Genomic DNA, 23,665 nt, shown 5'->3' on the forward strand with positions numbered 1-23,665 from the left:
CGGGGGTCCCCGTTTGGGGGTGCAGAGGCTCGGGGTCACCGAGGGGTCACCAGGTGGGGTCATGGAGGAGGTCGCAGGTGGGGAGGGAGATTTTGGGGCGGGTCATGGGCTGGAGACCCCCTTATTTGGGGAGGGGGTTCTAGGGGGTCCTGGGGAGCCGGGACTGGGGGTGCAGGGGTGGGGAGGGGGTCACGGGGGAGATTTTGGGAATGGGGGGGGTCATGGGCGAGGATCCCAGTTTGGGGTGGGGTCACGGGGGGGGTCATGGGGCAGGGACCCCAATTTTGGGGATGGGGAGGGGGTCACGGGGAGGGATCTTGGGGGTGGGGTGGGGTCAGGGGGGTCTCAGGGCCATATGGGACAGGACAGGGGGGTCCCAAGGGTGCCCAGACCGAGCTGGGGTCCCAAGGGTGCCCAGACCGAGTTGGGGGTCCCAGGACCATCCGGGCCAACTTGGGGGTCCCACCCCGACCCAGACCGAGCTGGGGGTCCCGGGACCACCCAGCCTGGCTCAGGGGGTCCCACCCCGACCCAGACTGAGTTGGGGGTCCCAGGGGTGCCCAGACCGAGCTGGGGGTCCCAGGGGTGCCCAGACCGAGCTGGGGGTCCCAGGACCACCCGGGTCAGCTCGGGGGGGGTCCCAGGACCACCCGGGTCAGCTCGGGGGGGATCCCGGGACCACCCGGGTCAGCTCGGGGGGTGTCCCAGGACCACCCGGGTCAGCTCGGGGGGGATCCCAGGACCACCCGGGTCAGCTCGGGGGGGATCCCGGGACCACCCGGGTCAGCTCGGGGGGGGTCCCGGGACCACCTGGGTCAGCTCGGGGGGTGTCCAGGACCACCCGGGTCAGCTCGAGGGGGTCCCAGGACCACCCACACCATCTCGGGGGGTCCCACCCCGACCCAGCCCCACCCGTGCCCGGCCCGCGGTGCCACCGCCGTGTCCCTTTCCGCCGTGTCCGCAGGGCCACGCGGAGCCCGAGGCTCAGTACCAGAACCACCTGGAGGCCGAGGGCCTTTACGGGGAGCCCGAGCTGCCCTTCCCGGCCCACGGCGACCCCGAGCCGCCGTTTCCGCCTCACCTGGAGCGCGACGGGACCTACCCCGAGCACCTGGAGCACGACGGCGCCTACGGGGAGCCCCTGGAGCGGGAGCGGCCCCTACCCCGCGCACCTGGAGCGGGACGCGCCCTTCGAGCCTTTGACCGAGCGCGACGGACCCTACGGCGGCCGGGCCGAGCACGACCGGCCTACCCGGGCCGAAAGGAACGGGACAGAGCCTACCTGAGCCGAGCCGAGCGGGGACGGGCCCTACGCGGCCCGCATGGAGCAGGAGGGGCAGTTCCACGGCTGCCTGGAGCGGGACCTCCAGTACCAGCCGCACCTGGAGCGGGACGGGCAGTACCCGGCCAGGATGGAGCGGGACGGGCAGTACCCGGCCAGGATGGAGCGGGACGGGCAATCAGGGAGCGGGACGGGCATATCCGGCAGGATGGACCGCGAGGGGCCCTACCCGGAGCGGGACGGGCAGTACCCGGAGCGGGACGGGCAGTACCCGGCCCGGCTGGACCGCGAGGGGCCGTACCCGGAGCGGGACGGGCAATACCCGGAGCGGGACGGGCAGTACCCGGCCCGGCTGGAGCAGGAGGGGCCGTACCCGGCCCGGTTGGAACGGGAGGGGCCGTTCCGGGCCCGGGACGGGCACTACGGGAGCTGCTGGGAGCGGGAGTGGGCGCGGGGCCGCTGAGCCGCGGCCCCTCCCGCAGCTCCAGCCCCGGCGGGCGCAGCAGCGGCAGCACCAGCCCGGCCACCACGGCTGCAGCGCAAGTACGGCACGGGCGGGCCAGAACGGGATTTGGGGGGCGGGGGTTGGGATTCCCCTTCCCAAAAACCGGGGATTTACAGGTCTGGGATTTGGCATTCCCCTCCCCAAAAATCGGGATTTACAGGTCTGGGATTTGGCATTCCCCTCCCCAAAATCCGGGATTTGGGGTGCGGGGTTGGGATTCCCTCCCCAAAACCGGGGATCCGGGGTTTGGGATTCCCTCCCCAAAAATCGGGGATCCGGGGTTGGGATTCCCTCCCCAAAAACCGGGGATCCGGGGTTTGGATTCTCTCCCCAAAAATCCGGGATTTGGGGTTTGGGATTCCCTCCCCAAAAATCCGGGATTTGGGGTGGGGCTTTGGGATTCCTCCCCAAAAATCGGGGATCCGGGGTTTGGGATTCCCTCCCCAAAAATCGGGATTTGGGGTGCGGGTTTGGGATTCCCCTTCCCAAAAATCCGGGATTTGGGGTGCGGGGTTTGGGATTCCCTCCCCAAAACCCGGGATCCGGGGTTTGGGATTCCCTCCCCAAAAATCCGGGATTTGGGGTGCGGGGTTTGGGATTCCCTCCCAAAAATCCGGGATCCGGGGTGCGGGATTCCCTCCCCAAAAATCCGGGATTTGGGGTGCGGGGTTTGGGATTCTCCTTCCCAAAAATCGGGATTTGGGGTGCGGGGTTTGGGATTCCCTCCCCAAAAACCGGGGATCCCGGGATTTGGGATTCCCTCCCCAAAAATCGGGGATCCGGGTTTGGGATTCCCTCCCCAAAAATCCGGGATTTGGGGTGCGGGCTTTGGGATTCCTCCCCAAAAATCCGGGATTTGGGGTTTGGGATTCCCTCCCCCCAAAAATCGGGGATCCGGGGTTTGGGATTCCCTCCCCAAAAATCCGGGATTTGGGGTTTGGGATCCTCCCCAAAAATCCGGGATCCGGGGTTTGGGATTCCCTCCCCAAAAATCCGGGATTTGGGGTGCGGGGTTTGGGATTCCCTCCCCAAAAATCGGGATTTGGGATTCCCCTTCCCAAAATCGGGATTTATGTGTGCGGGATTTGGGATTCTCTCCCCAAAATCGGGGATTTGGGGTGCGGGGTTTGGGATTCCCTTCCCAAAAATCGGGGATTTACGGATTCAGGGATTTGGGATTCCCCTTCCCAAAAATCGGGGATTTACGGGTTGGGGATTCCAAAACTGGGGATTTGGGATTCAGGGTCCCTTCCAAAATCCAGGATTTCAGATCCGGGACTCCTCCCATCCACTCTCCAAAAATCAGGGATTTCTGGGATTCAGGATTCCCAAAATCGGGGTTTTCTGACATTTGGAAGTCCCAAAACCGGGAATCACTGGGATTTGGAATTCCCAAAACCGGGAATCACTGGCATTTGGGATTCCCAAAATCGGGGATTTCTGGGATTTGGGATTCCCAAAATCGGGAATTTGTGTGATCCAAGGCTTCCCAAAATCGGGGATTTCTGGGATTTGGGATTCCCAAAATTCCAACCCCGGGATTTTTTTGGATGCGGCCCCTCCCAAACCCGCCCCCTGGGGGTCGTGACGTCATCGCCCCTCCCCCCTTCTGTCGCTCCGGGGTCACGCGGGGACATTGGGGGGGGGGGGGGGGAGGGTCCCTTTTTTGGGGGGGGGGGGAGGAATTGGGGAGGGGGATTTGGGGGTCTCCCCCCCTCTGACCCCCCCCCCCCCATTTCCTCCCCTCCCCCCCCAGGTCGGATCGCGACAGCTCCAGGACGGTGAGGTCAGTGCTGCCCCTCCCCCTCCCCTCCCCTCTGCCCCTCCCCTCCCCCCCCCGGACGCCTGGGTCCCCTCCCCGGGGGTGGGGGGAGTCGCGACAGGGCGGATATGTCGCGACAGGGCCCCTCCCCCCCCCCCCCCGGTGTCATGTCGCGACAGGGCCCCTCCCCTCCCCCCCCCACGAGGTGTCATGTCGCGACAGGGCCCCTCCCTCCCCCTCCCCTCCCCCCCAGGTGTCATGTCGCGATAGCGCAGGGGGGGGTGACAAAGGGGGGGCGTTGCCGTGGTGACGGGACCGCCCCCCCACAAAGAAAACCCCCAAAAAACAAGAAAACACCAAAATCGCCCCAAAATTCCCACGGGGGGGCGGGGCTGCGTGTGTGACACACGTGACGGTGACAGGAGGGTGACAGCGGGTGTGACATTGTGTGACACTGGTGTGACATCATGTGTGACACCGAGTGTGACACTGAGTGTGACACTGGGTGTGACACTGGGTGTGACACTGGGTGTGATACCGCGGGCAGGTGACACCGAGTGTGACTCTGGGTGTGACATGAGTGTGACACCGAGTGTGACACCGAGTGTGACACCGAGTGTGACACTGGGTGTGACACTGGGTGTGATACCGCGGGCAGGTGACACCGAGTGTGACTCTGGGTGTGACATGAGTGTGACACCGAGTGTGACACCGAGTGTGGCACCGAGTGTGACACCGAGTGTGACACCACAGGCAGGTGACACAAGTGTGACACCAAGGGCAGGTGACACCGAGTGTGACACTGATTGTGACACAAGTGTGACACTGAGTGTGACACCAAGGGCAGTGACACCGAGTGTGACACTGATTGTGACACAAGTGTGACACTGAGTGTGACACCAAGGGCAGGTGACACCACATGTGACACCATGACACTGGGTGTGACACCGTGTGACACAGTGTGACACCACGGGCAGGTGACACTGAGTGTGACACTGCGTGTGACACAGTGTGACACAGTGTGACACCACAGGCAGGTGACACTGAGTGTGACACTGCGTGTGACACAGTGTGACACCGTGCCAGGTGGTGACACCCCGTGCCAGGGCCGTGCGTGGCTGTGCCAGGCCGTGTCCCCTCCCTGTCCCCTGTCCCTGTGCCGGCTGTGACTCCGGTGTCCCTGTCCCTGTCCCCATGTCCTTGTGTACCCTCCCTGTCCCCTGTGTCCCCTCCCTGTCCCCTCCCTGTCCCTCCCAGTCCCATGTCCCATGTCCCCATCCCTGTCCCCTTCCTGTCCCTGTCCCCTCCCTGTCCCCTGTGTCCCGTCCCTGTCCCCATCCATGTCCCCTGTCCCTGTGCCGGGCTGTGACTCCGGTGTCCCTGTCCCTGTCCCTGTGTCCCCACCCTGTCCCCTGTGTCCCTTTCCCATCCCTGTCCCCTGTGTCCCCTTTGTCCCCCTGTGTCCCATCCCTGTCCCCATCCCTGTCCCCTGTCCCTGTGCTGGGCTGTGACTCCGGTGTCCTTTCCCATCCCTGTCCTGTGTCCCCTTTGTCCCCTGTGTCCCATCCTGTCCTTGTCCCATCCCTGTCCCCTGTGTCCCATCCCTGTCCTTGTCCCCACCCTGTCCCCTGTGTCCCCTCCTCATCCCTGTCCCTGTCCCCATCTCTGTCCCTGTCCCCTGTGTCCCCTCCCTGTCCCTGTCCCTGACCCTGTGTCCTTATCCCTGTGCCCCATCCCTGTCCCCTGTGTCCCTTCTTTGTCCCCTGTGTCCCCTCCCCATCCCTGTCCCTGTCCCCTCCCTGTCCCGGTCCCGGTCCCGCTCCAGGCCCGGAATTCCGCCCGGGCCCTTCCGGACCTGGGTGGGGGAGGGCAGGAAAGGGGGGGAGGGGCCGCGCTCCGTGCGGGAGCTCGGAGGGACCGGGACCCCAAAATCCCCCAAAATCCCCCCGGACACCCCAAAACCCCCCCCGGACACCCCAAATTCCCCCGGACCCCCTGACGTGAGTGTGACACTGGGGGGGGGTGGAGGGGACACCCGGGACCCCCAAATTGGGGATTTGGGGGGGGGTCCCACCCCGGGGGGGGGGTTTGGGGGGTCAGGTCTGGGGCCCCTCCCCCACCCCTCCCCCCCTCCCCCCCCACTCGTGTCCCCCTCCCCCCTCGTGTGTGTCCCCCCCCCCCGTGTCCGTCTGTCCGTCCGTCCCCCCCTCCGGCTCTTGACTCGTTTCTCTCCTCTCTCTCCCCCCCCCGCCCCGTGTCCGTCTGTCTGTCTGTGTCCACCCCCCATGTCCGTCTGTCTGTCCGTGTCCATCCCGTGTCTGTCCGTCTGTGTTCCCCGTGTCCATCTGTCTGTCCGTGTCCCCCCCGTGTCCGTCTGTTTCCACCTCGTGTCCATCTGTCCGTCTGTGTCCCCCCGTCCGTCCGTGTCCACCTCATGTCCGTCTGTCCGTCCGTGTCACCCCCGTGTCCATCTGTCCGTCTGTGTCCACCTCATGTCCGTCTGTCCATCTGTCCCCCCGCTGTCCGTCTGTCCGTCCCCCCTGCTGTCCATCCCTGTCCGTCTGTCCGTCCTGCCACAGTGACCCGTAGCCGTCTGTCCCCCAGTGTTGCCACGTCCGTCTGTCCCCCTGTCTGTCCCCGTGTCCATCCCGGTGTACCCCTGTCTGTCCCCCTGTCTGTCCCCCGTCTGTCCCCGTGTCCATCCCGGTGTACCCCTGTCTGTCCCCCTGTCTGTCCCCCTGTCTGTCCCCCGTCTGTCCCCCTGTCCATCCCGGTGTCCCCGTGTCTGTCCCCCTGTCTGTCCCCGTGTCCTGTCCCCCTGTCTGTCCCCCTGTCTGTCCCCCTGTCTGTCCCCGTGTCCATCCCGGTGTCCCCTGTCTGTCCCCTGTCTGTCCCGTCTGTCCCCTGTCTGTCCCTATGTCCATCCCGGTGTCCCCGTGTCTGTCCCGTCTGTCCCCCTGTCTGTCCCCGTGTCCATCCCGGTGTCCCCCGTCTGTCCCCGTGTCTGTCCCGTCTGTCCCCCTGTCTGTCCCCGTGTCCATCCTGGTGTCCCCCTGTCTGTCCCCCTGTCTGTCCCTGTGTCCATCCCGGTGTCCCCCTGTCTGTCCCCCTGTCTGTCCCCCTGTCTGTCCCCCTGTCTGTCCCCCTGTTTCTCCCCATGTCCCATCCCGGTGTCCCCCTGTCTGTCCCCCGTCTGTCCCGTCTGTCCCCCATCCCGGTGTCCCCGTGTCTGTCCCCCTGTCCCCTCCAGGTGCCACCCTTGGGTGCTTTGGCTGCTCCAACCTCCCCCCGCCCGCAGGTAAGAGCCGCCCTCCCCCACACCCCCACCCCGGCTCCTATGGGGGCCATGGGGACCCCCGGGGTCCTATAGGGGCCATGGGGACCCCCGGGGTCCTATGGGGGCCATATAGACCCTATAGGGGCCATGGGGACCCCCGGGGTCCTATGGGGGCCATATGGACCCTATAGGGGCCATGGGGACCCCCGGGGTCCTATGGGGGCCATGGGGACCCTATAGGGGCCATGGGGACCCCGGGGTCCTATAGGGGCCATATAGACCCTATAGGGGCCGTGGGGACTCCCAGGGTCCTATAGGGGCCATATAGACCCTATAGGGGCCGTGGGGACTCCCAGGGTCCTATAGGGGCCATATAGACCCTATAGGGGCCATGGGGACCCCCGGGGTCCTATGGGGGCCATGGGGACCCTATAGGGGCCATGGGGACCCCCGGGGTCCTATGGGGGCCATGGGGACCCCTGGGGTCCTATAGGGGTCATATAGACCCTAAAGGGGCCATGGGGACCTATAGGGGCCATGGGGACCCCCAGGCTCCTATGGAGGCTGTATAGACCTTATAGGGGCCATGGGGACCCCTGGGGTCCTATAGGGGCCATGGGGACCCCCAGACTCCTATAGGGGCCATGGGGAACCCCTGGGGTCCTATAAGGGCCATATAGACCCCTATAGCCCCCTATAGGCCCGGTACAGACCCCAGGCTTTATGGGGTCCCTCTAGACCCCTATAGGGCCCGGAAGGACCCTGGGCACTATAGCGCCCCATAGACCCCTATAGGGCCTAAGCAGACCCCAGCCCCTATAGTGACCCTATAGACCCCTATAGGGTCCCTCTAGACCCCTATAGGGCCCGAGCAGACCCAGCCCCTATAGTGACCCTATAGACCCCTATAGGGCCCGAGCAGACCCCAGGCTTTATGGGGTCCCTATAGCCCCTCTATGGCCCATGCAGACCCCGGGCCCTATAGAGTCCCTATAGACCCCTATAGGGTCCCTATAGACCCCTATAGGGCCCGAGCAGACCCCAGGCTTTATAGGACCCCTATAGTACCCTATAGGGCCCAAGCAGACCCCAGGCCCTATAGGGCCCCTATAGAGTCCCTATAGACCCCTATAGGGCCCCTATAGACCCCTATAGGGCCCCTATGCCAGGGCCCCTATAGACCCCTATAGGCCCCTATAGACCCCTATAGACCCCTATAGGGCCCCTATAGGCGCCGCCCCCCCGGCCGCGGTTTGGGGGCGGTTGCCATGGCAACGCCTCCATCATGGCGGCGCCGCCTCCTCGCGCTATTTTTGGGGAGGGGGCGGGGCCGGGGGGGGTGGGGGGGGGGGAGACCCCGCGGCCGAGCCCCTCCCCCCGGGGGAACACCTCTCTCCCCCCCCCCGTCTCCATGGCAACCGCCGCCCCTCCCGCCGCGTCGCCATGGCAACCGCCGCCCCTCCCGCCGTGTTTCCATGGCGCCGCCCTCCCGCCGCGTCGCCATGGCACCGCCGCCCCCCGCCTCCATGGCAACCGCCGCCCCCCCGCCTCCATGGCAACCGCCGCCCCTCCCGCCGCGTCGCCATGGCAACCGCCGGCCACGGGAGGGGGGAGCACCGCGCATGCGCGGCGCCGCTGGGGACACCCCCCCCCCCCCCACGTCCCCTCCTTGGGGACCCCCGGCTTGGGGGGGGGGGCGCCGCCTCCCCCCATTGGGGACTCCCCCCAATTTTAGGGGACACCCCCCCCTGCATTTTGTGCTGATTTTATGGGGGGGGACACACACGCGACCCCTCCCCCCATTCCACATCAGACGGACCCAGGCGTCCTCCCCCCCCCTCCTCCCTCCCCTCCCACCCCAGGACCCTCCCCCAAATCCCCAAATCCCCCTCCCCACATCCCGGGGGGGTCTCGGCTTCCCGGGCACGCGCAGAGCGAGGAGGGGAGGGGGGGATGGGGGAAGGGGGGGGGTCGCTGTCGGCTCCTCCCCCTCCCCCCTCACCCCCCCCCCCCATCCATCCCCCCCACCCCCCCAGCACCGCCCGGCCGGGCCCCGGTTCCGCTGCGGAGGCACCGGGGGCTCGCCCACCCCCCACCCGCGACCCCTCCCCAACCTCCCGGGGGTGTCTCTGTGTCCCCCCCATCTTTTTGGGGGTGCTCCCCTCCCCAAAATGTGGTGCCTGCAGTGCACGGCCGACCGGCGGCGGGGGCCGCTCCGGCAGCGGCTGCTGCACGGGTGAGTCGGGGACCCCCCCGGGACCCCCCGGGACCCCCCGGGAATCCCCCGGGAATCCCCGAGACCCCAAAATCCTCCCCTCCCCCTCCCCCTGCGCGGCGCCCCCACCTCATCCCCTCCCCCCTTCCCTCCCCTCCCCCCCCCCACCTGGTCGGGACCCCCAAATTCTGGAGTTTTGGGACCCCCCCCCCGGCTCTGCTCTGCTCTGCACCCCCCCCCCCCGAATTCCGGCACTGGGGGGGCTGGGGGGAGGGGAGGCGTCTGTCCGTGTGTCCGTGTGTCCCCCGGGGCCGTGTGTGCACGTACGGGCCTGTCGTGTGTCCGTGTGTCCCCGTGTCCGTGTGTCCCCGGGGCCGCGTGTGCACGTACGGCCTGTCGTGTGTCCGTGTGTCCCCGTGTCCGTGTGTCCCCCGGGGCCGCGTGTGCACGTACAGGCCTGTCGTGTGTCCGTGTGTCTGTGTGTCCCCTGTCCGTGTGTCCGTGTGTTCATAGGGCCGATGTCCATGTGTCTGTGTGTCCACATGTCTGTGTGTCCCTGTGTCCCCATGTCCGTGTGTCTGTCTGTCCCAATGTCCCCATGTCCATAGGGCCGATGTCCGTGTGTCCCCATGTCCCTGTGTCCATGTGTGCATATGGCCGATGTCCCCATGTCTGTGTGTCCGAGTGTCCCATGTCCTCCTGTTCCAGTGTCCCCATGTCGTGTGTCCTGTGTCCGTGTGTCCCCGTGTCCGTATGGCCGATGTCCCCATGTCCGTGTGTCTGTCTGTCCCAATGTCCCCATGTCCATATGGCCAATGTCCCCATGTCCGTGTGTCCCCATGTCCATGTGTCCATGTGTCCACACGTCCGTGTGTCCCCATGTCCATGTGTCCATGTGTCCACACGTCCGTGTGGTCCCCATGTCCCTGTGTCCATGTGTGCATATGGCCGATGTCCCCATGTCCGTGTGTCTGTCTGTCCCAATGTCCCCATGTCCATATGGCCAATGTCCCCATGTCCGTGTGTCCCCATGTCCATGTGTCCATGTGTCCACACGTCCGTGTGTCCCCATGTCCCTGTGTCCATGTGTGCATATGGCTGATGTCCCCATGTCCGTGTGTCTGTCTGTCCCAATGTCCCCATGTCCATGTGTCCGTGTGTCCCCATGTCCACAGGGCCGATGTCCCTATGTCCGTGTGTCCCCATGTCCGTGTGTCTGTCTGTCCCAATGTCCCCATGTCCATAGGGCCGATGTCCCTGTGTCCATGTGTCCCCATGTCCATGTGTCCCCATGTTTGTGTCCCTGTGTCCCCATGTCCGTGTGTCTGTCTGTCCCAATGTCCCCGTGTCCGTGTGTCCCCGTGTCCGTGTGTCCCCATGTCCGTGTGTCCCCATGTCTGTGTGTCCCCATGTCTGTGTGTCCCCATGTCCATGTGTCCGTGTGTCCATAGGGCCGATGTCCCCATGTCCGTGTGTCCCCATGTCTGTGTGTCCCCATGTCTGTGTGTCCCTGTGTCCCCACGTCCGTGTGTCTGTCTGTCCCAATGTCCCCGTGTCCATATGGCCAATGTCCGTGTGTCCATGTGTCCCCATGTCCATGTGTCCCTGTGTTGCAATGTCCATAGGGCCAATGTCTGTGTGTCCCCATGTCTGTGTGTCCCCGTGTCCGTATGGCCAATGTCCCCATGTCCATAGGGCTGATGTCCCCATGTCCGTGTGTCCGTGTGTCCCCATGTCCATATGGCAAATGTCGCCATGTCCATGTGTCTGTCTGTCCCAATGTCCTCATGTCCATAGGGCTGATGTCCGTGTGTCCGTGTGTCCCCATGTCCATGTGTCCCCATGTCCGTGTGTCCGTGTGTCCATATGGCAAATGTCCCCATGTCCCCATGTCCGTGTGTCCCCCTGTCCATGTGTCTGTCTGTCCCCTTGTCCCTGTGTCCCATGTCCATGTGTCTCATGTGTCCCTCTGTCCCCTGTCCCTGTGTCTGTATGTCCCTTGTCCCTGTGTCCCTCTGTCCATGTGTCTGTCTGTCCCCTTGTCCCTGTGTCCCCTGTCCATGTGTCTCATGTGTCCGTCTGTCCCCTGTCCCTGTGTCCTCTGTCCCTGTGTCCATCCGTCCCCTTGTCCTTTGTGTCCCCTGTCCATGTCCGTCCCCTTGTGTCTTGTGTTCCTGTGTCTGTCTGTCCCTGTGTCCCTCTGTCCCCTGTCCCTGTGTCTGTCTGTCCCTTGTCCCTGTGTCCCCTGTCCCTGTGTCTGTCCCCATGTCCCTGTGTCTGTCTGTCCCTGTGTCCGTCTGTCCCTTATTCCTCTGTCCTCTGTCCCTGTGTCTGTCTGTCCCTTGTCCCTGTGTCCCCTGTCCATGTGTCTCATGTGTCCATCTGTCCCTTGTCCCTGTGTCCGTCTGTCCCTTATCCCTCTGTCCTCTGTCCATGTGTCTGTCTGTCCCCTTGTCCCTGTGTCCCCTGTCCATGTGTCTCATGTGTCCGTCTGTCCCCTGTCCCTGTGTCTGTCTGTCCCCTGTCCCTCTGTCCCCTGTCCCTGTGTCCATCCATCCCCTTGTCCTTTGTGTCCCCTGTCCATGTGTCTGTCTGTCCCCTTGTGTCTTGTGTCCCTGTGTCTGTCTGTCCCTTGTCCCTGTGTCCCCTGTCCCTGTGTCTGTCCCTGTGTCCCCTGTCCCTGTGTCTGTCCCCGTGTCCCTGTGTCTGTCTGTCCCTTGTCCTTGTGTCCTGTGTCCCTGTGTCTGTCTGTCCCTGTGTCCGTCTGTCCCTTATCCCTCTGTCCCTGTGTCTGTCTGTCCCTTGTCCCTGTGTCCCCCTGTCCATGTGTCTCATGTGTCCGTCTGTCCCCTGTCCCTGTGTCCGTCTGTCCCCTGTCCCTGTGTCTGTCTGTCCCTTGTCCCTCTATCCCCTGTCCCTGTGTCCCTTGTCCCTGTGTCTGTCTGTCCCTTGTCCCTGTGTCTGTCTGTCCCTTGTCCCTCTGTCCCCTGTCCCTGTGTCCCTTGTCCCTGTGTCTGTCTGTCCCTTGTCCCTCTGTCTGTCCCCGTGTCCCCACCGGTTCCTCCAGACTCTTTGAGGGGTCTCAGTGGCACCTTTGAATGTCTCTGGGAGCTTTTGGGGGGTCCTGGGGAGGTCTGGGGGGGGTCATTCCTGAGGGTGCTTTGGCTGTTTTTTTGGGGGTCCTGAGGGTGCTTTGGGCTTTTTTTGGGGGTGCCGACGTGGGGGTGACGCGGTGTCCCCGCAGCGTGGACGGCGAAGCCCCGGGCAGCGAGGGGGGGGTCCCGGTGCCCGACAGCCCCGGGAGACCCCCCCCGTACCGGGGCCTGGCCCCGGCGGCGCCCCCAGGCCCGGGGGGCGGCCCCGGGGGGGTCTCCCCGGGGGGGGCCTGGCCCCGGCTGCCCCCCCAGCCCGCCAGCGTGGCCCTGCGCAAGCAGGAGGAGGAGGAGGAGAGCAAGAGGCCGAAGGCTCTGAGCGACAGCTACGAGCTCTCCACCGACCTGCAGGACAAGAAGGTACCCGGGGACACCTGGAGACACCTGGGAACACCCGGGACACACCCGGGACACACCCGGGACACACCTGGGGACACCTGGAACACACCCGGGACACACCTGGGGACAGCTGGGGACACCCCTGGGATGGGCCCTGGTTGTGTGGTGGTCACAGATCCACGTGTGGTGGTCCCCAGGTCCATGTCACCGTCCCTGTCCCCATACAATGGTCCCTGTCCCCTCCTTGTCCCCTCCCGGACCCCATGGCCACATGTCCCCGTCCATGTTTTGATGTCCCCATCCCCACACCTCCATGTCCTTGTCCATGTCCCCATGTCCCCATGTCCCCATCCCCTGTCCCCAACCCCGTGTTCCCATCCACATCTCCATGTCCTCATCCTCATGTCCTCATGTCCCCACGTCCCCATCCGTGTCCCCATCCCCATGTCCCCATGTCCCCATCCCCATGTCCCCATCCCAATCCACGTCTCCCATGTCCCCACCCATGTCCCCATCCTCATCCTCGTTCGTCTCCATGTCCCTGTGTGTGTCCCCATGTCCCCACCCTCATCCATGTCTCCACCCATGTCCACATGTCCCCATCATCATCCCTCTCCCCATGTCCTCACCCATGTCCTCATCATCACCCATGTCCCCATGTGCCCATCCCTGTCCCCTGTCCCCACGCATGTCCCCTGTCCCCACGTCCCTCGCCATGTCCCCACGTCCCTTGCCATGTCCCCACATCCCTCGCCATGTCCCCACGTCCTCACGTCCCTCACCATGTCCTCACATCCCCATGCGTGTCCCCGCGTCCCCATCCTCATCCACGTCCCCACATCCCCACATGTGTCCCCATGTCCCCATCCTCATCCATGTCCCCATGTCCCCACGTCCCTCACCGTGTCCCCACATTCCCACGTCCCTCACCGTGTCCCCACATTCCCACGCATGTCCCTGTGCCCCATCCTCATCCACGTCCCCACATCCCCACGTCCCTCACCATGTCCCCACATCCCTCGCCACGTCCCCACGTCCCTCACCGTGTCCCCACGTCCCCATGCATGTCCCCGCGTCCCCATCCTCATCCACGTCCCCATGTCCACACGTCCCTCACCATGTCCCCACGTCCCTCGCCACATCCCCACATCCCTCACCATGTCCCCACATGCCCACGTGTGTCCCCGTGTCCCCATCCTCACCCACGTCCCCACGTCCCCACATGTGTCCCCGCGTCCCCATCCTCATCCACGTCCCCACATCCCCACGTCCCTCACCGTGTCCCCACGTCCCTCGCCACGTCCCCACGTCCCTCACCGTGTCCCCACATCCTGACGCGTGTCCCCGCGTCCCCATCCTCATCCACGTCCCCACATCCCCACATCCCTCACTGTGTCCCCACGTCCCTCGCCACATCCCCACATCCCTCACCGTGTCCCCACGTATGTCCCTGTGTCCCCATCTTCATCCATGTCCCCATGTCCCCACATCCCTCGCCACATCCCCACATCCCTCACTGTGTCCCCACGTCCCTCGCCACGTCCCCATGTCCCTCACCGTGTCCCCACATCCTGACGCGTGTCCCTGTGTCCCCATCCTCACCCATGTCCCCACACGTGTCCCCGCACAGGTGGAGATGCTGGAGCGCAAGTACGGCGGCTACTTCCGCTCGCGGCGCGCGGCGCGGACCATCCAGGCCGCGTTCCGGCGCTACCGCATGGCGCAGAAGTTCGAGCGGCTGCGCAGCGAGGGCGGCCGGGCGCGGCGCCTGGCGCTGCCGGGGCTGCGCCTGCAGTTCTCCTTCGAGGAGTACGACCGCGGCCCCCCGGCCCCCGCCCCGGGGCCGCCCCCGCCGCCCCCGCCCTACTTCCAGGGCAAACCGGCCTCGCTGGACGAGGGCGTCCTGGGGGGGCCGCGGCGCGCGCCCCGTTACGGGGGGTCCTGCCGGGCCGGCCTGGACGGGGGCGGGGGTCCCGGCGAGGGGGTGGCGGTGGGGGGCGGCTCCGGGGTGGGGGGCGCGGGAAGCCCCCCCCGGCAGCTCTCGGCTTCGGCCGATTTCGGGCCCGGAGGCGCCGACCTGGAGGAGGCGTTTGCGCAGCAGGTGGGGGGGCAGGGGGGTGCTGGGGGTTATGGGGGGTCCTGGGGGTTTTGGGAGTTTTGGGGTCGGGGGGGTCCTGGGGGTTATGGGGTGCTGGGGGTTTTGGGGGTTATGGGGTTGGGGGGTTTTGGGGGTTATGGGGGCAGGGGGGTTATGGGGGTTATGGGGTCGGGGGGTGCTGGGGGTTTTGGGGTCAGGGTGGTTATGGGGGTTATGGGGTCGGGGGTGCTGGGGGTTTTGGGGTCAGGGGGGTTATGGGAGTTATGGGGGCAGGGGGGTTATGGGGGTTATGGGGTCGGGGGGTGCTGGGGGTTTTGGGGATAATAGAGGTTTTGGGGTCAGGGGGGTCCTGGGGGTTATGGGGTGCTGGGGGTTTTGGGGGTTATGAGGGTTATGGGGTCAGGGGGATGCTGGGGGTTTTGGGGGGTCCTGGGGGTTTTGGGGGTTATGGGGTCAAGGGGTTTATGGGGATTTTGGGGTCAGGGGGTGCTGGGGGTTATGGGGTCAAGGGGTTTATGGGGGTTTTGGGGTCACTGGGTCCTGTGGGTTATGGGGTTTGGGGGTCCTGGGGGTTATGTGTTATGGGGATTATGGGGACAGGGGGGCCATGAGGATGGGGGTTAGAGGGTCACGGGGGTCCCAGGGGGTCCCAGGGGTCATGGGGGTCAGGGGGTCACAAAACCATGGACACCGCAGTGGCCATGGGGGGGACACAGGCGACAAAGTGAATGGTGGGGGGGGGTCACGGGGCCATGGGGGGTGTCACAGGGTTTGGGGGTCTCGGGGAGGCCATGGGGGTCACAGGGGCCAATATGGGGGTCCGGAGCCCATGAGGGGCTCACGGGGGGGGGGTCCTGTCCCCGCAGGTGAAGTCCTTGGCCGCCTCCATCGATGAGGCGCTGGGCGGTGGTCGCGGGGTCCCCCCCGGCGCCCCGGACCCTCCGGCGGGGGACAGCGCGGCCACCTCGGCCAGCGACGTCACGCTGTACCTGGACGAGGGGCTCCCCGGCTCCCCCCGCTCCCCGGAGAGACCCCCCAGCCCCGAGCCCCCCGCCGACACCGGGGGGCCGCCGCCGCCGCCCGCCCCGCCGCCCCCGCCGCCGCCCCCCGCCAACGCCCCCGGCCCGGCCGAGCGCTGGGGGGGTCCCGAGGAGCCCCCCCGGAGGGGCCCCCCGTGCCTGGAGTGCCGGGGGCGGGGGGCCGGGGGGGGACACCCCCCGCTGCTGACGGTGGAGCCCCCGAGCGACAGCTCGGCCGACCTGAGCGACCGCTCGGACCGCGGCTCCATCAACCGGGGCGGCCCCTACGAGCCCGAGGGCGCCGGGGGGGGCACCCTACCCCGCTCCGGGCCCCCCCACCGCTGCTTCCACCCCGAGGGACCCCCCCCGCCGCCCCCCGGCCCCCCGCCCCCGCCCGCGGCCGAGGAGGGCTCCGAGGGCGACAACGAGAGCCTGGGCAGCAGCTCCAACTCCAACGAGACCCTCAACTGCTCCTCGGGCTCCTCGTCCCGCGACAGCCTGCGCCGGCCCCCCCCGCCGCCGCCCCCGCCGCCCACCGCGCCCCCGCAGCCCCCCGGCGCCGCCGGAGCCCCCGGGAAGGCCACGTACCAGCGGGAGCCGCGGCAGAGCTGGGACTCGCCGGCACTCAACAACGACGTGGTGCAGCGGCGCCAGTACCGCATCGGCCTCAACCTCTTCAACAAGTGAGGGGCTGGGGGGGCTTGGGGGGTCTGGGGGGTTTGGGGGGGTCTGTGCCGGACGTGGGGTGGGGTCTGGGGTTCCGGCAGCGGGGGCACGTGGCACTGCCGTGGTCACCAGGGGAAGGCCGGGGTGGGATTGTTGGTGGCGCCATGGTGAGGGCAGGGTGATGTTCTAGGTGGCCCTGTAGAACCCTGCAGTGATGTTCTAGGTGACACTACAGTGATGTTCTAGGTGATCCTATAGCGAGGACAGGGAGATGTTTGAGGTGACCCTGTAGAACCCCACAATGATCTGCTAGGTGACCCTATGGTGACATTCTAGGTGACCCTATAGCGAGGATGGGGGGATGTTCTAGGTGACCCTATAGCGAGGACGGGGGGATGTTTGAGGTGACCCTGTAGAACCCCACAATGATCTTCTAGGTGACCCTACAGTGATGTTCTAGGTGACCCTATAGCGAGGACGGGGGGATGTTTGAGGTGGCCCTGTAGAACCCCACAGTGATGTTCTAGGTGACCCTATGGTGACATTCTAGGTGACCCTATAGCGAGGACAGGGGGATGTTTGAGGTGACCCTGTAGAACCCCACAGTGATATTCTAGGTGACCCTACGGTGATGTTCTAAGTGACCCCATAGCGAGGACAGGGAGATGTTCTAGGTGACCCTATAGCGAGGACGGGGGGATGTTCTAGGTGACCCTATAGCGAGGCCGGGGGGATGTTTGAGGTGACCCTGTAGAACCCCACAATGATCTTCTAGGTGACCCTACAGTGATGTTCTAGGTGACCCTATAGCGAGGACAGGGGGATGTTTGAGGTGACCCTGTAGAACCCCACAGTGATCTTCTAGGTGACCCTACAGTGATGTTCTAGGTGAGCCTATAGTGAGGACAGGGAGATGTTTGAGGTGGCCCTGTAGAACCCCACAGTGATCTTCTAGGTGACCCTACGGTGATCTTCTAGGTGACCCTATAGCGAGGACAGGGGGGATGTTGGTGGCCCCGGAGAAGAGCAAGGTGGCCTGGGTGGCCCTAGGGAAGGACAAGGTGGCCGTGGTGGCATGGACCAGGTGGTGCTTGAGGTGGCCCTGTAGAACCCCGCAGTGATGCTCTAGGTCACCCTACAGGGAACGTTCCAGGTATCCCTATGGTGACGTTCTTGGTAAATCACCCGTGCAGTTCTAGGTAACTCTACGGTGACGTTCTAGGGAGCCCTACGGTGACATTCCAGGTCACCCAGTGCTCAGGACACGTCAGTGACAATTTGGGGAAGCAGCTGTTGTCACCTTAGGTGACCCCAAACCAGGCTGACCCTCCGGTGACCCCGTAGATGACCAGATGGCCCTAGAGCCGGGGGCAGGTGACGTTCTGGGTCACTCTACAGCCAGAGTGACCAGCCCGGCTGACCACGCGCCCAACCCCTCGCAGGAAGCCGGAGAAGGGGATCCAGTACCTGATCGAGAGGGGGTTCCTGTCCGACACCCCCGTGGGCGTCGCCCACTTCATCCTGGAGCGGAAGGGCCTGAGCCGGCAGATGATCGGCGAGTTCCTGGGCAACCGCCAGAAGCAGTTCAACCGCGACGTCCTCGAGTAAGGGGGGACACGGCGGGGACGGGGACACGATGGGGACAGGGACACAATGGGGATGGGGACATGGCAGGGATGGGGGACACGGTGGGGACATGGCAGGGACTGGGACATGGTGAGGACGGGGGACACAGCAGGGATGGGGACACGGTGGGGACACGGTGAGGATGGGGACACGACGGGGACACGATGGGGACAGGGACACAGCAGGGATGGGTACACGGCGGGGACACGGCAGGGACAGGGGAAACGGTGAGGACGAGGACACAGCAAGGATGGGGACATGGCGGGGATGGGGACACGGCGGGGACATGGCGGGGATGGGGACATGGCGGGGACATGGTGGGGATGGGGACACGGCAAGGACGGGGGACACAGTGGGGACATGGCAGGGATGGGGGACATAGTGGGGACAGGGGCATGGTGGGGATGTGGGACATGACGGGGACACGGCAAGGACGGGGACATGGCAGGGATGAGGGACACGGCAGGGATGGGGGACATGGCAGGGATGGGGACATGATGGGGACATGGCAAGGACGGGGACATGGCAGGGATGAGGGACACGGCAGGGATGGGGGACACAGCGGGGACATGACAGGGATGGGGGACATGATGGGGACAGGGACATGGCGGAGACGGGGACACGATGGGGATGGGGACATGGTGGGGATGGGGGCACGGCGGGGATGGGAACACGGCAGGGACAGGGACTTGGCAGGGTTGGGGACATGGTGAGGACACAGCGGGGACAGGGGACACGGCAGGAACACGGTGAGGACGGGGACAGTGAGGACAGGGACACGGCGGGGACGGGGACATGGCAGGGATGGGGGACATGGTGGGGACATGGCGGGGACACGGCAGGGACACAGTGAGGACGGGGACACGGCAGTGATGGGGGACATAGTGGGGATGAGGGACATGGCGGGGACACGGCAGGGACGGGGACACGGCGGGGACACGGCGGGGACAGGGACATGGCGGGGCTCGGGGACACAGGGAGGACGGGGACATGGCGGGGACACAGTGGGGATGGGGACACAGCGGGGACATGGTGAGGATGGGGACACGGCGGGGACAGGGACACGGCGGGGCTCGGGGTGGCCCCCAGAGCCATCGCCCGCCCCGCGGGGTCCCGGCAGCTGCGTGGTGGACGAGATGGATTTCTCGGGGATGGAGCTGGACGAGGCCCTGCGGAAGTTCCAGTCCCACATCCGGGTGCAGGGGGAGGCGCAGAAGGTCGAGCGCTTGATCGAGGCCTTCAGGTGAGGGCTGGGTCCCTGTCCCCGTGTCCCCTCGTCCCCGTGTCCTCACGTCCCCGTGTCCCCACATCCCCCCTGCATTGACCCTGCCACCAGCAGCACACGGTGGTGTGGCCACCATGGGGTGACGTTCTAGGTGACCCCATGGATTGAGGGGGTGGTGGCACCGGTGGGACCAGAGGCTGTTCTAGGTGACCCCATGGATTGAGGGGGTCACAAGGGGGTGGTGGCACCGGTGGGACCAGAGGCTGTTCTAGGTGACCCCATGGATTGAGGGGGTCACAAGGGGGTGGTGGCACCGGTGGGACCAGGGGCTGTTCTACGTGACCCTACAGACTGTCAGGACACTGGGGGATGGCCCCTGGACCACAGGGTGACGTTCTAGGTGACCCTGTGGATCAAGGAAGGGCCGTGAGGGTGGTGGCCCATGTTCTAGGTGACCCTACAGCCACTGGGGTGCCACCCCAGGATTACGGGGTGGCTGTGGGGTGCAGAGGCCACCCCGCGAGGCGGGCCCGGCCGTGGGGCACCGTGACCCCATGGGCCGTGGGGGTTGTCCGCCCCGCAGCCAGCGCTACTGCGTGTGTAACGCGGCCCTGCTGCGCCAGTTCCGCAACCCGGACACCATCTTCATCCTGGCCTTCGCCATCATCCTCCTCAACACCGACATGTACAGCCCCAGCGTCAAGGCCGAGCGCAAGATGAAGCTCGAGGACTTCATCAAGAACCTGCGAGGTGAGGCCCCACCCGGGGACCTGGGTTCTAGAGCGGGGCCGGGTGTCGCGTGCTCCAGGGCTGGCCCAGGAGTTGTAGGTTCTGGAACGGGGTGCGGCGTCGTGGATTCGAGGTGGGCCTGGGTGTTGTGGGTGGGTTCTGGATTGGGTCAGGTGTTGCAGGTTCCAGAGTGGGCCTGGGAGCTCTGGGTTCTGGGTGCTGGGGCCAACACGGTGGGTTCTAGAGCGGGTCTAGGGGGGTTTCAGGCTCCGGACCAGGTCGTGGTGAGGGGGTTCTAGAGCAGAGCTGGGGTGGTGGGGAGGTTCTAGAATGGGACCATTACAGGGCCTGGAGCTGGGCTGGTGTTGCAGGTTCTAAAGCCGGGTCTGCTGGTGTGGGTTCTAGAGCCACCAACGATGAGCAAGTTCCGGAGCGGGACCAGGAGCGACGGGTTCTAGAGCAGAACCTCTGGTCGCGGGTTCTAGAGCGGGGCGGGTGTTGCGGGTTCTGGGGCGGTCCCGTGTGACACGGGTTCTCCAGCGGGGCCGGGTGTCGCGCAGGGGTGGACAACGGCGAGGACATCCCCCGGGACATGCTGGTGGGCATCTACCAGCGCATCCAGAGCCGCGAGCTGCGCACCAACGACGACCACGTGTCCCAGGTCCAGGCCGTGGAGCGCATGATCGTCGGCAAGAAACCGGTGGGTCGGGGGTGGGACAGGGCACCCGGGGGGTGGGACCCACGGGGGGTGTCCCAGGTGACCCCATGGGACGGGTTCTAGGCCACCCAAAGGAGACATTCCAGGTGATCCTGTGGTGGGGAGGATGTTCTAGGTCACCCGGGGGAGATGTTCCAACATTCCAGGAGATCCTGTGGGAAGGATGTTGCAGGTGACCCGTGGGTGGGATGTTCTAGGTGACACGTGGGACAGGTTCTAGGTGGCCCAAGGGACACATTCCAGGTGACCAATGTGGGATGATCCAGGTGACCCTTGGGGGACACTGGATGGGCTCCATGTGGGACATTTGGGGTGACCCTTGAAGTGACCCCTGGGGACATTTGGGTCACCCTTGAAGTGACCCCATGTGGACATTCGGGGTGACCCTTGAAGTGACCCCTGGGGACATTTGGGTCACCCTTGAAGTGACCCCTGTGGGACATTCGGGGTGACCCTTGAAGTGACCCCTGTGGGACATTTGGGTTACCCTTGAAGTGACCCCATGGGACATTTGGGTGACCCTTGAAGTGACCCCATGGGACATTTGGGTGACCCTCTTGGTGACCCCTGTGGCACATTCGGGGTGACCCAACATGGCCATGCTCTTGGTGACCCCAGTGAAGATCCAAGGGCACCATCCCCACCCTGGGGTGTCCCTGGGAAGTTCTGGGGTGACCCTTGAAGTGACCCCTGTGGGACATTTGGGGTGACCCTTGAAGTGACCCCTATGGGACATTTGGGTGACCCTTGAAGTGACCCCATGGGACATTTGGGTGACCCTTGAAGTGACCCTATGGGACATTTGGGTGACCCTTGAAGTGACCCCATGGGACATTTGGGTGACACTTGCAGTGACCCCATGTGGACATTCGGGGTGACCCTTGAAGCGACCCCATGTGGACATTCGAGGTGACCCTTGAAGTGACCCCTGTGGGACATTTGGGTGACCCTTCAAATGACCCCTGTGGGACATTGGGGTGACCCTCGAAGTGACCCCATGGGACATTTGGGTGACCCTTGAAGTGACCCCATGGGACATTTGGGTGACCCTTCAAATGACCCCTGTGGGACATTGGGGTGACCCTCGAAGTGACCCCATGGGACATTTGGGTGACCCTTGAAGTGACCCCATGGGACATTTGGGGTCCCCTGTGGGGCATTTGGGGTGACCCAACGTGGCCACGCTCTTGGTGACCCCAGTGAAGGTCCAAGGGCACCATCCTCACCTTCTCCGGGGGACTCTGTGGGACGTGTCCCACCCCAGATGCAACCCCAGATGTGCCCCCAGGTGCTGTCCCCGCCCCAGATGTGCCCTCAGCTGTGTCCCACCCCAGCTGTGCCCCCAGATGTGACCCCAGATGTGCCCCCAGGTGCTGTCCCCGCCCCAGATGTGCCCCCAGCTGTGTCCCACCCCAGATGTGACCCCAGATGTGCCCCCAGGTGCTGTCCCTGCCCCACCGCCGCCTGGTCTGCTGCTGCCAACTCTACGAGGTGCCCGACCCCAACCGGCCCCAGCGCCTGGGGCTGCACCAGCGCGAGGTTTTCCTCTTCAACGACCTCCTGGTGGTGAGCGGGGGGTCCCGGGGGGTCCCGGGGGGTCCCAGGGTGGTCCAAGGGTCCCTGGTGACCCCCGTGGCCTCGGCAGGTGACAAAGATCTTCCAGAAGAAGAAGATCCTGGTGACCTACAGCTTCCGGCAGAGCTTCCCGCTGGTGGAGATGCACATGCAGCTCTTCCAGAACGCCTGTGAGCCCCGCGGCGCCCCAAAAAAACCCCACAGCACCCCAAAAAACCCCACAGCACCCCAAAAAACCCCACAGCACCCCAAAGGACCCCAGAGCGCCCCAAAAAATCCTACGGCACCGCCAAAAAAACCAACAGCACCCCAAAGAACAGTAAAGCACCACAAAGAATCCTATAGCACCCCAAAAAAAACCCACAGCACCCAAAAAAATCCAACAGAACCCCAAAAAAATCCAACAGAACCCCAAAAAAACCAACAGCACCCCAAAGAACAGTAAAGCACCCCAAAGAATCCTATAGCACCCCAAAAAAACCCCACAGCACCCCAAAAAATCCAACAGCACCCCAAAAAAACCAACAGCACCCCAAAGAACAGTAAAGCACCCCAAAGAATCCTATAGCACCCCAAAAAAACCCCACAGCACCCCAAAAAATCCAACAGAACCCCAAAAAAACCAACAGCACCCCAAAGAACCCAACTGCACCCCAAAAAACCCCACAGAACCCCAAAGAGCCCCGCAGCACCCCAAAAAACCAAACAGCACCTCAAAGAACCCTAAAGCACCCCAAATAACCCAAAAGCACCCCAAAGAATCCTATAGCACCCCAAAAAAACCCACAGCACCCCAAAGAGCCCTGCAGCACCCCCAAAAACCCCACAGCACCTCAAAGAACCCTAAAGCACCCCAAAGAATCCTATAGCACCCCAAAGAACATTGTGGGGTGCCCCTGACCCCGTGCCCCCCAGATTCCCAGTTCGGGATCACGCTGGGTGATTTTTAGGGGTGTCCCTGACCCTTTGGGGGTGTCCCTGACCCCCGTGCCCCCCAGATTCCCAGTTTGGGATCACGCTGGGTGATTTTTAGGGGTGTCCCTGTCCCTTTGGGGTGTCCCTGACCCCGTGCCCCCCAGATTCCCAGTTCGGGATCACGCTGGGTGATTTTTAGGGGTGTCCCTGACCCCCTCACCCCCGTGCCCCCCAGATTACCAGTTCGGGATCAAGCTGGGTGATTTTTAGGGGTGTCCCTGTCCCTTTGGGGTGTCCCTGACCCCGTGCCCCCGTGCCCCCCAGATTCCCAGTTCGGGATCAAGCTGGGTGATTTTTAGGGGTGTCCCTGTCCCTTTGGGGTGTCCCTGACCCCGTGCCCCCCAGATTCCCAGTTCGGGATCAAGCTGGGTGATTTTTAGGGGTGTCCCTGTCCCTTTGGGGTGTCCCTGACCCCGTGCCCCCCAGATTCCCAGTTTGGAATCAAGCTGGGTGATTTTTAGGGGTGTCCCTGACCCCCTGACCCCATGCCCCCCAGATTCCC

At 64.7% G+C, this 23,665-nt stretch overlaps 1 protein-coding gene across 1 annotated transcript in view; it reads left to right on the forward strand.

Annotated features, from left to right (window-relative positions):
• IQSEC2 (IQ motif and Sec7 domain ArfGEF 2) overlaps nt 1-23,665 on the forward strand; it is a 30,025-nt gene that overhangs the window by 1,013 nt on the left and 5,347 nt on the right. The window contains 12 exon segments of the mRNA XM_077789667.1: nt 965-1,207; nt 1,293-1,726; nt 3,544-3,573; nt 12,286-12,553; nt 14,163-14,522; nt 15,815-16,332; nt 17,758-17,919; nt 19,062-19,184; nt 19,750-19,916; nt 20,456-20,595; nt 22,054-22,179; nt 22,259-22,358. Of these exon segments, the coding sequence (XP_077645793.1) occupies nt 965-1,207; nt 1,293-1,726; nt 3,544-3,573; nt 12,286-12,553; nt 14,163-14,522; nt 15,815-16,332; nt 17,758-17,919; nt 19,062-19,184; nt 19,750-19,916; nt 20,456-20,595; nt 22,054-22,179; nt 22,259-22,358 (2,671 nt within the window).

Source organism: Lonchura striata, chromosome 36, assembly GCF_046129695.1.
Source record: "Lonchura striata isolate bLonStr1 chromosome 36, bLonStr1.mat, whole genome shotgun sequence".
Classification (NCBI taxonomy): domain Eukaryota; kingdom Metazoa; phylum Chordata; class Aves; order Passeriformes; family Estrildidae; genus Lonchura; species Lonchura striata.